The sequence below is a fragment of the Trifolium pratense genome, linkage group LG1, assembly GCF_020283565.1.
Source record: "Trifolium pratense cultivar HEN17-A07 linkage group LG1, ARS_RC_1.1, whole genome shotgun sequence".
In the NCBI taxonomy this organism is placed as follows: Eukaryota; Viridiplantae; Streptophyta; class Magnoliopsida; order Fabales; family Fabaceae; genus Trifolium; species Trifolium pratense.
This window is the reverse complement of record NC_060059.1, coordinates 9069958-9084503: the sequence shown is the minus strand read 5'-3', so window position 1 is coordinate 9084503 and position 14546 is coordinate 9069958. Positions and strand designations below refer to the sequence as shown.

General features: G+C 33.7%; 1 protein-coding gene across 1 annotated transcript; it reads left to right on the top strand.

Annotated features, from left to right (window-relative positions):
- Positions 1-3095: 3095 nt before the first annotated feature.
- On the top strand, positions 3096-10053 carry LOC123919732 (probable protein S-acyltransferase 15). Its single transcript, XM_045971723.1, has 7 exons — positions 3096-3496; positions 4176-4268; positions 4383-4484; positions 4565-4636; positions 9254-9352; positions 9440-9535; positions 9627-10053. Exons 1-7 carry the CDS (start codon positions 3239-3241, stop codon positions 9720-9722), a joined length of 816 nt encoding a protein of 271 aa, XP_045827679.1. The 5' UTR covers positions 3096-3238; the 3' UTR covers positions 9723-10053.
- Positions 10054-14546: the final 4493 nt, after the last annotated feature.

Sequence of the window (14546 nt, the reverse complement as noted above, 5' to 3'; positions counted from 1 at the left end):
AGAGGTCAGATATAGCCGTTTGGAACCTCAGTAAAAGGACTCATGACAGTTGGAAATGGTTTTGAAAAACTGTGTGCAGGATCATTCTTGAATCAGTCTTGAATCAGTCTTGAACCAGTCTTGACTGCATCAGCAAGTGTGATGAAGCTTCATCTCTATTTCCTTTGTGATATGCAGCTGTTCAGTAGGCTCAAGGACAACTCAGAGATAGCCTTAGCTTGGGAATAAACCAGCTGGATTAGTACAAAGGCATGTGAGACAAAAATGTACTTGTATGACAACACCATTGAAGAATGTTCCAACATAGTCATTTTGCAAGTACATCACAACTCATAGTTCATAATGTGTTGTTGCAATCTGATTGGCCTATGATATATGATCAGGTATTTTCATTGGATGATCAATACCATAAAAGATCATAAAAGATCAAACTTATAATTCATTGCATGAATTATGACTAGGAAAGGTATATGCTTATTTTCCATCAAAAGTGTTGATCCAAAAAGATATTATCTTCTGTAGAGATTTGATCCATATTTCCTTTGTAAAGTGCTTATTTGTTTTGTCCAAAGTTGACTTATAAAATCAGAAAGCACTTAATCCAAAATGTGCTTATATTCAAAAGTGCAGTCTGTCTGTTAAGAATGTTCTCAGATCATTCTTGAAACAGTATCTCAAGATTTTCTTAAGGAGGGATCTTCATGTTGTTGCAAAACTTTCCACAATTCCTCTTAATGTTTTGCACACATTGTTGCTTGTTCATTGAGTACTTTGAGATGCTTTTAGTGGAGGCGTGGGAGTACTCATCATGAGGATTATCATTTTCTAGCTTAGACAATGATTGAAACTTTTATGCCTTGTGGTGCATAAACTCCTTTGTAAATTCATGGAAAATCATTCTTAGATCATTCTTGTCTTGAGAAGCTAAGATGAAACTTTGAGTAGGTTTTGAAGATCTTCAACATATGCATCATTTGCATTGATGTTAATTGTAGTAGTAAATCCTCAAAGCATGTAACAAAACTCAATGTGAGTTTTGACATGATAACATCAAATATGTTCTTGTGTAGCTTGTGATGCAAGTATTTCCATCAACTATGATCTTCATATTCTTCCTTGAATCTTTAAGCTCATTGTGAACCTTGTGGTGATGAGGAAGACTATTAACCATGAAACTTGCTTTCTTGTTTGAATCTTCAAATGAAACTTCTTATGATTCAAACAACATCCTTTAAAAATCTTCATGAAGCTTGTGATGCTATTGTTATGATCATCTGATGCTACTCTGATTCTTTCATTGCTTGAGTATATAAAATGCACTTGTTGATGTGAGTGGCTTCTCGATTGTCCACTTTTGTCATTACCTATCTTTCAACAAAAACTCAAGTGCAAACATCAGTAGATCACCATTCATAAAACTTAACATTTATTCCATAAGGTTTGTTGTCATTAAAACACTAAAATGGATTTTGCCTCAACACTAGTAATACGGAGATCGTATACGATATAATTAATGTTTGATAAAAAATTATTTCTCTCCATAGTCAAACTCGGATCCTTATAAATGAATCGTTATAAAGAGAACTCATCAATCACTTGAGTTCGATCAATTTTAGACAACATGTCTTTATTTTTTTTTTTGACAAAGATGACATGTCTTATTGTGTGCAAAAACACAAGATAGTTATCGGGCCTTTTGCCCTTAAAACCAAGATAGTTATTGGGCCTTGCATCCTTTTTAAGGGAAGACTCTTTGCATCTTTTTTGTAACCAATTTTTTTTCTTCCTAACAACTTGATCATTGACTTTCTTTCTATCTAACCAAATGTAAATGAGATTTACTTTTTCAACTTTACTGGTTACTCGCGCTCCATGCGCCTTTTTTATTTTACCCTTCCACAACTTAAGTAGTAAACATTATAAAATGAGAAATTTTTATAAATGTCGTCCGCTCATTTTTATAACGTCTGCTACTTAAGTAGCGAACATTATAAGGGTAGGGTGTTTGTGGGAGTGTCCGCTACTTACGACACGTGAGAAATAGAATAGGGTAACAAAAGTAAATCTCAATGAAAATTTAGGAGAGGATAAGAAGGTAATTATATATTTTATGGACCAAAACTACATTCGTTATTTTAATTTGGTAATTGCTCTTCTCTTTACGCATTACTCGGAATTTCCATTCTTATCGTATGGGAAAAATCACCTTGTGACTTAACACCGAAATATGCACTTAAAATTTCCCTAAATAAGCAAATGTTTAGTCATCCTCTTTGAAGTACATAGTTGCATATAGTTTATCAAATATAGGTTATATCCTAATTGTCGTTTGGAAAAACATTTTTTATGTTGTTGATGTATTTTTTCTCCTTGAGATAAATAAATGGGGTGTCTCAAGTTTAAACACCAATTCTTGCATATTATAATGTTCCTACCATGTGAATTATAATTATGAGAATACGATTTTTTATTTTTTATTTTAAAACTCAAACACCTTTTAAACTACTATTATGTTCTCAAACTTCTTAGCAAGACATTTTTTACCTTAATGTTTTTTATAAACATGTTATTGATACAATGTATTAATGAAGGCCAATTTTAGCCGGAAAATTTAGTTGGTCACATCTCCCTCCTAAACCATGTTTTTTCATTGATAGAGTTAAAATCTAAGATAATAATTAAGCAGTCTGAATTCAATTCCACTCGAATAAGATGAAAGATATTCATACATAACCTAAAGAAGAATATACTATGAGATCTAAAACCTACACTACTAGATCAACCCATGAGGATTTACACTCTTATTTCTAATGGAATACTATAGTATTTTTTATTAAAAAGAAACCATATATCTAAAAATCTTGTCTACATGAGTATTGTTCAGTTGCTAAAAACATTAGATTAGCTTCGAGACACTCTACTGATTCAACTTACGGGAAAATTCTATCCAACAATGTCCTTCACAAAAAAATAAACATATTTGTATTGAACTCACATTATTATATTAAATTTTACCTCAAAAAAAAATATTATATTAAATTTTCCTTCACCAATTTTTTACTAATTTTTTCCAAAGCAAATTTTTGACTAGTTTACATTGCATAAAATCATCTTGTTTTTTTAATTTATTTTTACTTTTCAAAGATCTTTCCTTGAAAAATTCGAAATGATGCACCAAAAATCGAAATTCTGAGGTGTGTATGAATAACAAACATAACACACACGAACGAATTCGACGATGAAGGGGGAAAAATTTCTGTCTTTTCCTGTATTAGGAGTATTATCGTTGATGCTTTTTGTTTATTACACAACAATCTTCATCTTCCTCGATGAATGGCTCGGTTTACGCACTTCCCCTGGAACCTTGAATTTCTTCTTCTTCACTCTCTTCGCTTCTCTTTCCCTTTTCTCTTTCTTTCTTTCCGTTCTCACTGACCCCGGTCATGTCCCTTCTTCCTTTTACCCTGATGTTGAATCTTCCACAGATGCCAAAGATGTAAGCTTTTTCACATTCCCATTAATGGGTCTCTTTGTTTTCCCTTAAATTCTTGTTTTTTATTGTATTGTTTGATCTTGTGTTGTTTGGGAAATTCAGTTTTGTCTGTTAATTGTTTCACCCTAACTGGAAATGGAAATTCTTAGTTTTTATCACAGGACACCGACACCGGACACGACACAGATACTAACAAGTTGACACAATTTAATGTAATTATAAGTGTCGGTGGTGTCCTGTCGGTGTCTAACACACGTGACCGACACCGAGACATATCTAATCTGAGGAGTGTCTGTGTTTCACATGTTGCAATGGATCAATGATGATTGCTAGTGTTTCAATTTAGCTACCAATTAATGATTGGCTAACAATTAACACTGCTTAACTTCTTGTTAAGGATTATGGTGTTGTTGTTGTTGCTGCTGATGTATCTGTGACACAAAATAAGCTTTTGATATTGTTATCTTCTATGTATAACCGACACTTTGGATTGATGACGTGTCTGATGTTTGATAGTGAGTGACACATAATGTTACATATTTTAAAATTATTATCGGTGTCTACTTGTTAGTGTTAGAGTCGGTGTCTTTGCTTAATAGGTTATCTTGCCGCATGTTAATGATACGATTGTTATCTACTTTGTTTGATCCTGTTATAGAGTTCCTTAACTATTTTGTTGCAGAATGCAGAACGGAAGAAATGTGACAAATGCTTTGGATACAAGCCTCCAAGGACTCATCATTGTCGAGTCTGCAGAAGGTGTGTTTTGAAAATGGTAGGTTAGTTGCTACCCAATTATGAATTTTGTTTTAGGCTTCCATTTTGGGTTTGAGTTTGCAATGTAAAGATTTGTTTTAACATTTTTGTTTGGTTGTTGAATTTTATTCAGGATCATCACTGCTTGTGGATAAATAATTGTGTTGGTTATTGGAATTATAAGGCTTTCTTCGATTTTATATTATATGCCACCATATCAAGTATTTATTCTACGGTATGTTTTTAACATGATATCTACTTGTTTTAATGGCCAGGATTCCCATTTGACATAATCTATTCTTTGGTACTGTGCAGGTCCTGTTTATAAGCTGTGTACTTCAGAAGGAATGGGGACACACCATAGAGAGTTCTCTTAAGCTCTTCTATGTAAGTTGCATGCAAATTTATGGATTTCCTAATATATACAAATAGAGTTAACCTCCTACTGTTAGAGAAAGATATATAAGCAAGTTGTAGGTCATGCGTATTTTCCTTTAAATAGGCAGTTGTTTATCCAAACCAGTTTGAAATGGTGATTGTGAATGGTTCAAATCATTTAGTTTAATTGCATGATGAATATGTCATTATTGCTGGCATTTTCTTAAGTTCAGATAGAACCCTCCTGCCTTTCATTCATTAGATTGCCGCAATTACATTTTAATGACGCCATACTCGAGCTCTATAGCAGCTGACTGGAAGTTTTGAGTCAAAAGATCCTAAATTACTTTATCCTTTATTTTGATTTGGCAAGATTGTGGAATCACCTTCATTTCACATTTGGTGCCTCATCTATTTCCAATTTCTGTTACTACTCGACTGTTGTTTGTTGTCCTACATAAGATGCAGTAAGGGCATCCTGCTACTATAAAATTGCCACCACGGAGTGTCCTGGTTGCATTGGCAAGAAGCTGATTCCATGAGTCAAACCTGTGTACCCTTAGTCACACGCGAATAACTCTTAACTGTTATACCAACACTCCTCCTCCTCCTTTGTCCTGCCTAAGATGCACATTCAAAATTAATGCTTGATATAAAGCTTTTGGTCTGAGAATCCACAGCACTGCATCCCCCTTTTCATATTCCACTTCCTCGCTGGCTTCTAGTCTACCACTATATTTTTTCTTTGCCATTGCAAGTTTTGTCCTCCCCTAATATGGCCATACAAAGTTCTCAGCATTTGTGGTTAGGTCCAAACTGCTGACCGCAATGAAAATAGTATCTTTTTCCTCCTTTCCTCTATCCCTGGACATCAAATTGTGGCTATTGTGCTTGATGTTATTCCCCTGTTTTTGAACTCCTGGAGGAGATTTTTTGTTTTATTACTGGGGCTCCCACATTGACGGATGTCAGTAATCTTTCCATGCCACATTGGCACATTAGTGATGGCTTCATGGACCCATTGGTTACGAGGCTTTGATCCGCCTAATTTCTTCATCCTGAACTTCAAAATTGCCTCTCCTAGACATGTCATGGATCAACCGTCATGTTCCTTGCTAGTTGCATGGTTTGTAATCAGATGTTGAGGTTGCGGAGATGTACCCAGCACCTAATATTCTCCTTTAGTCCATTTTCAACTTCCACATACTGTTGCTCTAGTCTAGCTAGCTGGACCAAAGAAGCAAGACACCCAAAATCCGTGATGTTTTTTGAGTTGATCCCTTTGTTTCGAAGCTGCCAACTCCTCATAAGGATTTTGTGTTTCTAGGCCACGGAAATTTCTCCTGCAAACGTACCAAAGTAATTGTCGGATAAACCACAAAAGAAAACACCATTGAATAGCACCTCCCTCCATACACTCCCAAGCTGAGAGTTTTCTGGGTGTTTGATATACATGAAGCCATGAAGGTATGGTTCAGCTTATGTCAGCCAACCTCCAGGATTAAGGCCATTGGAAATAGGAAGCTTCATCTGTTTGGTAGAAAGCTGAAAATAAATGGGTTGTTTGAAATTGTGGCCTGAATGTACATCCTTTTTTGAAATCCTGATTACAACTTTTTTTTGTTTTTTGTTTTTTTTTTGAAAACTTGGATCCTGATTACAACTTTAATATTATTTCATCTATCATTCCCCCCTTATGATTGTTTCTCTCATTGCTTCATGATCTTGGCAAAGAGAGAATGGAGCTCCAACTGCACTTGCTGTTCTTTAACGATTGTCTCCTGCAAACTTGATGCTGAAAGCATCAATTCTTCAAACTTCACCTCCACCATTCCTAAATCGTCTCATTTGCCTCGTACCTGCACTGAGATCTAGTCTCCATCTTGCTTGGGTGGTTATTGATCGAGCAGGTTAGACCAACAATGCGGTTTTAATGATCAAAATATAAACTAAATAACTCTTACATTTAATAATCTGCAAGTGGGAGATATCAGTTCTTTGAAAGTCAATGCATGATATCTTGAACACTTTAAAGATAGAAAAACAGAGGAAAATATCCCCCAGCTGCCAGAGATATGAGCCCAACCCTGTGGCCGAAGTATTCCCCAAGTATTAGATTACCCCTCCACCATAACAACCTCGCCATAGAAAACTGTTTGTGATATCATCACTCAGCAGTCAGCACAACAACTGTCTCTTATATTTGGTCCCACATGTCCTCTCATTTACTCTAGAATAAACATCAAATTTCTTGCTTACCTCTCCCACATGGATAGAAAGAGCTTGAATGAACTTGCTAAACGACAGTTAGTAGATTCCTGCTTTTATGTACGTGTCGCCTAGCTTTGTCAGGCTTATCTCAATACCTCTCCATGAATCCATATCTTTGGTCTGCTGCTTAATAGTCTAACATTTGTCCCTTACTTGGGATGTTTCGGATCACTTAAATCAGAATTCCTGATCCGTGTTCCTCAAAGCTCAAAACTGAAGTTCCTATTCTTGTTAGAAAAACTATTTAAATGGTGAAACCCTCTTCTTTCTTCCCTTGATCAACTGAATCCACAATTTTTTCATCTTGCAATGTTAAGGTACTGTATAGAATATTGATTAGTGTACTGTACCGCTGCAAAACACCCCTTTTTTTTAAAAACCTTTGTTTCACTTCTGTGGTTCTGCTCAGTTCTTAACTCTCCTCATTATACTATTGCACAAATTCTTTCATGTTTCCTTTCTCTTTTATTGTTTTCTCACGAGGTGTTCCGAGTAAATTAGATGTTAATCGCTAGGCTTTATTACAATATCTTTGAACAACAGCATTTGTTCTTTTCCTAGCTTTCTTTTTTTGGGTACAAATAGCAGTTTAGGGAGATTCTAGCTTGGTTTTTACAATATTGATTTGGGTTTTTATCTTCTGAATCTTGTTAAAATTCCAAATCATGTAAGCATATATTATAAAATGTACATGCAGTGGCAGAGCTTTTGTATGATTGGTATGAGCCATGGTCCCCCCAAATTTTGACTTTCTTTCTATTAACATATGCATAATATAGCTTATATTTGGAATATATATATTAAATAAATTATGTTTGGTGCTGTTTTTATAACACATGACCTTGGCGCCGCAGCCAAGACATGTTTTGCATCCAGTGGGATCCAGATCAACCCTTGGATGCCACATTTTTTGGTCTTACTCTTGCATTTTTGTAAAAAAAAAAAATAACACCCGAAATTCAAGAAGATCGTTCAAACACACATTCTGCATGGCTTTAAAGATACAGTACCACTGCACCATCAATATCTTATGATCCGTTAGTATAATAAATAGTATTTAAATTTTGGCTCCCTCAAAAAAACCATCCAAGTTCCGCCACTTTGTACATGGTTAGCTAAATGTTTAAATCACTGCCTCTCATAGTCTCTTGCGTAGATTGAAACATGAGGTACACTTTTCTGACAATTTTTTGGGACACTATATAGCAATTAAGAGGAGTATAATAGAAAGATGTGAAATGCACTGTGCTGAATTTTTGTTTAACAAAATAAAACATATTCAAGTGTTAACCCTACCATATACAATACGTATAGCAGATAAAATAATAGCATTTAAGTACAACTAAAATTTAATTGAATTAAATGTGAAGTGAAAATGCATAAGAAGGCCATATGCAACTCACAAGTTACAAACTTACAACTTAATCTTAGGAACCTGGTAGTCTATTAGAATGAAATATGAATAGGGAATAATACCCTAATTTCAGCTGCAACTCTGCAGATCTTCTAGGATTTGCACTCCTCCCCGCCCTAATGCCCCGGCATACTTAGCTGACAGTCTGACACTTCTCAATCCGAACCCCTCTCTTATTCATAAGCAACATTTAGGCCATGATCATCATAATAACCATCATCTCCCATGTGATCTCCTCCATCATGTTAGGCTGTTGAGTTATTCCCATCTTTCTACTAATTTTCTATTTATCATAGATAATGTTTACGTGCAGTGCTTGACTGTGAAATAATAGAAATTAAGGGCATGTTTGAAACAGTTTCCAAATATTCTTTTTTAGTTTTCAAAAATTAAAAAAGAAAAAACTTGTTTGAAAGCCCTCTTTTCAAAAACTGTTTTCAAAATCTAATTTATAAAACTCATTTTAAAAACTAAAAAGCAAAACTGTTTCAAACAGGCCCTTAGTGTTTATTGTTAGACTCCTTTTTCATAACTAAACAATGAAGCAACTTTTAGGCTTAAACTTTTGTTGTGCTAGTAAGATAAAATTTATAGACGGCAGACCAAATGAACGAAATAGTTAAAGAAAGAGGTAAATCAAGGAAAAGTACAATTCAAACCATTAAGAATGATTTAGATTTAATTGTTGTCATTAGATATAATTTCTGGTTGGACCTTGTGACATTTTTTGAGCCATCTAGGTCACATTTAGTGGAAAAAGTTGCGTCGTTATTTATTATTTAGAAAATGGGACTTTATATTTTAATAAATACTGACATGGTTTTCTGATGAGAAGATATACTGAAGTCTTGAAAGTTCATGCAACTCTTTTTTTTTCTCTATTAATCCTTAATTTTCATAAATTATATACTAACAGAAGATATACAAATGGTGATGTTTAGGTCCTGTATGGAACGGTGGTGGTGGGTTTGACCATAACCCTTTTGAGTCTTACTGGATGGCATGTCTACCTTATTCTTCATAATATGACAACCATTGAGGTGGGCTTTTAGTTTGATGTATTCGATTAAAAAATCTTCGGTTTTTATTAGTGTCTTGATACATCTCATTTTGTGGCTTTTTTCCAGTATTATGAAGGAAACCGTGCAAAATGGCTGGCTGCCAAGACTGGACAGAACTACCGGCATCCATACAACATCGGTGCATACAAAAATATTACATTGGTCTGTCCCTATTCTATGTAACCTTTTGGCAAAATAACTTAGTGGTTTTGTTTGTTTGTTTGACATTAATTTTCCTATGTTTCTTGATCAGATTTTAGGTCCAACCATGCTGAAATGGTTATGTCCTACAGCAGTGAGCCATCTGAAGGAAGGAGTTAACTTCCCTACATTACGTGATAATTCATAAACATTTCTGGGTCGGACCAAGTACTGAATCAACATCTCATACCTATTGGTCTTGAATTGACGAATTGAGAGCTCCTTCATCCAACTGAATCCGGATCTCAGGCAACGGTTTAAAGAAAAGTGGCAATTGGTTGATCTTATATGCAAGCATTAAAAAGTAAGCATACAATACCTTTATAGACCCCTCTACCAAAAATGATTAACTTAAGGTTTTTTGCCAGCTAGGCTCCATCATAGGTTGTTGAAAATGTGGAAATGTTATTTAGAGATCATGTAAATCAGGTGACACAATTTTTCTTTGATTTTATTCATCATAATCAGTTTTTTTAGCAGATTTAGAATAATTGCATTTATGTCAAAAGGTCTTTTCATAGTGTTGATGGAGAGTCTCTAGATATTATATATGTTCTCAGAACGAGTTCCCTCTGAACTTGGGCAAATTTATTTTGCCTATTTCTTTACTTCTAGACCCAACCCTTTTTTTTTAAACGGCAAATATATAACCGGGTCTCTGCACAAGACGAACAAAGACCGGTAAAACGGAATTACATAACAGGGGCACCGTATATATATGCGGACACCGAAAATAAACACCAAAACACAAAACCCCACCTAAACGAGGTCTCCCTCCTAATCCCATAAATAGGAACAAAACTCCTCAGCCTCCATACCACCAAAGAAGACCACCAACCCAACCCATAAAAGATGCCACTGGACGCTAACTTCCGATCTCGAATCAAAAGTGATCGGTCCATTAGAATCCAAACAGCAGCTCCATGAGCCAAAAATTGATGGGGCAACGGTAGAGTGAAAACCTAGGCAGGTAAGTCCTAACTCGCAGTCCGCCTTTCAAACGGTCAACACCGACGTGGAAGAGATACAAAAAAACCTGCAAATCTCAACAGATTTGGAAACCATCAGAATATTATATATGAATATATTCTTTAAATTTCATATGCAACATAAATAATACTTCCCCTAATACATTTATTGTGTCTGTCTGATTTTTTTACAACTCTTATGTTGAGTTTGTCAAGAGAAAAGCCAGCGTGGTTGCTCACTTGTTAGCACGAGAAGCTACCTGTCAGGCTAGCTCTTGTAGTTCGGTTTCAAAAAGGAACTTAAAATCCGATCCGAACGGTTTTCATGAAAAGACACTCAAAAGTCAAAACACATTAAACAATATATTTTTTTAATGAACGTAAAAGTTAGTATTTAATCATTCATTGTTAATACACGAATAACCAATCTTACTATTTAAGCACGTGGTTGTTCTTCGCCCCTCTATATTGATCAGAATCCCTCTATGACTCTATGTCTCCCATCTAATGGGAGATATCATCAGGTAATGCAAATCTTACTGGAAGATATCTCTCGGTAGTGTATTTTTTTAGTGTGAACAATTCAGGAGGCCGAATAGCAATCATCATGATAAAGAGATCCAGACTTTTCTACTATATTCTACTTATAGCAATAATGTTCTAAGCAGTATAAACCAATTATTGGTATGAAGAACAAAAGAGAAGTGATATGAGTGATTAATTGTACGATGCATAATGCTACTGATTCATATTTGACAATTTGCACTTCATCTGTAGTTTGTGCGATGAACAGGATCAACATGGCTATATAATTAATTGAAATGTTTACAGATGTGCTAAAATGATAGCAATTAGTCCCCACCAAAGACGTTGGTTTCAAATATAATGATCCAGACTCGATCATTATTTTTATTAGTAAATACGTAGTTAAAAAGAGAGATTAGTTGTAATAGAAAGAGTTGAGCTTCAATAATTAATATTAATTCAATCGGTAAAGATATCATATTATATAATATGTTTTAAATATTTCACTTATAGTATATTTTAGGCTTAACTATATATTTGGTCCCTTACGTTTATTTTAGGTTTCAATTTGGTCCCTTACGTTTAAAAAGTGTCAATTTGGTCCCTTACGTTTATTTTAGGTTTCAAGTTAGTCCTTTCCGTCAATTTTGTCACATGTGGCAGTCAATTTGCATACGTGGACTGACACGTGGCACTTGGACATGCTGACACGTGTACTGTTCAAACGGTGTTAGTGACAAAACTAACGGAAAGGACTAACTTGAAACCTAAAATAAACGTAAGGGACCAAATTAATACTTTTTAAACGTAAAGGACCAAATTGAAACCTAAAATAAACGTAAGGGATCAAATGTGTAGTTAAGCCTATATTTTAAGCATAAAAATTTTAGTTGTTAAACTACTTGATGAAAAAAGAGTTAAACTCCTTCAACATTACGCCAATAATATTCAAATTTTGATTAAGAGATGCAAATCATATTTAGGGTCAGCCGGTGTCTTAATTATAATTACTTCAGATGAAGCGAATTCGTGAGAATTAAAATCCAAAAATTAATTATTTTAGTTTTTTAGTGTATGAGATAATGTTATTATAATGTTTAAATGAAACAAAACTACAAAAAATTATTCTAAATGTTTCTTCTAATCCCTATACTAACATAAGACACATTTCAAAACTAACTAATTGATTACCAAGCACAAATTTAGAAATAAATTAGCTATAAAAAAATTCAAATCTGAAAATATGTTGTAAGTACAAAGATTTCACAACCGTACAAAGACTAATTTTTGTTGAAAACCAGTGAAAGTGAAACACACAAAATAGCTCTATTGAAATTTCTCAACTGAAATTTATCCATACACAAAATTCATAGATCAAACTCGTGATCATATATTTAAAGGGTATATTTCTCTTTAACAATAAAACCAATAATTTTAATACTTTTAATAATATGTTGAATAATTATGAACCAAGAAGAGGGCCACCAAAGTTGGGACAACGAGTGAAAAGAAGGTTTCCAATACAAAAATTCCATTGATAGCTCTATTTTTATTTTTTTGGATAAATATAATGGAGCCATGCTATGTAATGTACGTACCGAAGTGTCTTATATGATTAGTTGGTGTTGCCAATTAATTCATTGATTGGTGGTATATGACATGTGGATAACTATGTACAAATTCTACAAAATGAATAAAAGTAATGTTAATTTGAATGTATACATGTTTGATTAATAGTCAAAAGACAAATACTAATGTCTAGTCAAACTGTAGAGTTGTGTGGTGTGGGTGCAAAGCTGGTGGGGAATATCCATCCTTTCTTTTTCTTGATTTTTTTAATGTTTGGTTGCACATGCCATTTCTGTTCTGCCGTTAAAAATTATGTCAAATTAATCATGTTAATTAGGACTTAGCTTAATTATAAAAGTAGTATTCATATTTCTCCCAATGTTTCAATATTCAGACCCTATGGTATGGGGTGATGACACGATCATACCTCACTAATCTTAGTAATGTTACTACTTACTAGACGATGGCAATAATATACACATGAATTGTAAATTTATATTCTCATAAATAATAATTCATTCTTTAATAGAGTTTATTAAAGAAACTTTTTATTTTGACTAAAAAAATATTTCATATTTGAATTAACAATCTTGTATGGTTTCAATTTCAACTTTCAAATGCTGAATAATATTGCATTTAGTTTCCGATTTAAAGTTTGAAATTATGTATGTATTATTATCTCATGCATGTGGAAAGTGATCAAGAGGTTATATATATCATATATGGAGAGAATTTTTTGGGAATATTCGAAGAGAGGTTTTAGCCTAGGAGGTAATTTATGTTGGGTGATGAGAAGAGTGTAAATTTTAGCCAACAATTTTTCACTTAAATGTAAATTTATATATTCATTTGAATATACCCCCCATAATTGCAAGTTTTTTCACTCACATATATTGTACCATCAACACTTTCAACGAGTCGCACTAAGGAGTATTTGTTTAAAATGAGGGAAATGATCTAATAATTTGGAGTTCAGAGCCGCAATGTATGTAAAGTCTAACCAATGAATTATTTTATCCATAAATCGAACTCTAATTCTTTTAAACAATCCGTCCTTTGTTAAAACTTTTTAAGTTTTTCATCAATATAAAACCTCACACTTATATAATATTGTTCAACATTTACTTTTTCTAGTGATCCTTTATTTAGACTTGATGTACCAATTACAGTTTATAGGTGGCACCTATATTTTTTGGGTTAAATGTTTTTCACCACGTTTGCAAAAACGGGGGTGTCCAAGTTCATTGAATCCATAATTTGCGGAACTGAATTCTTGTCCAGATACCATATATTGTCGATATATAATATATATACATATTTCAAATCATCATGATCGATTCATAATAATTATAAGTTTATGAATGATTCTGTTAAAAGAAGAAAAAAATAAGAATATACTGCTTGATGCTATTGATCCAATTAACAACAGCGCACATAACAATTATTATATAATAATGCATCACAAACACATGTACTCGATCGATAATATTGTGGATTTAGTAAAAAAAATAGTAATAGTATTAGTAACATTGTGGAGATTAACTCAGGATTTAGAAATGAAAAAAATAGACAAGTTCTTAAAGTTTTTTTTTTTTTTTTGAAAACTTGATATTCGGCCTTAAGACGACTAATTCAAAGGAACCAATTCCATGGACAAGTTCTTAAAGTTAGGTTACCAAGAAGCAACCGCAGAACATTCATATTGGACTCAAAACCTTAGGGCATAATTAGGTTCATGAGTCATGTTAAATTCACCTCACATTTGACTCAACAATAACTTTTTCTCATTTTTGAGTTTCCACCGTAACTGCATACACAGCTACAACTTTGAATCGTCCAATCCGATAAACAATTAAAATTATTTTACTATGTAGAAAATCTGAACCGTTCAATCACAGATCAACGGCCTA

Excerpts from the sequence above, each read along its gene's own strand:
- LOC123919732 (XM_045971723.1), top strand. The coding sequence starts at position 3,239 with ATGAAGGGGGAAAAATTTCTGTCTTTTCCTGTATTAGGAGTATTATCG. Across the intron at positions 4,269-4,382 it reads GAAGGTGTGTTTTGAAAATG|GATCATCACTGCTTGTGGAT; the intron begins GTAGGTTAGTTG and ends AATTTTATTCAG. Across the intron at positions 9,536-9,626 it reads CATACAAAAATATTACATTG|ATTTTAGGTCCAACCATGCT; the intron begins GTCTGTCCCTAT and ends TTTCTTGATCAG.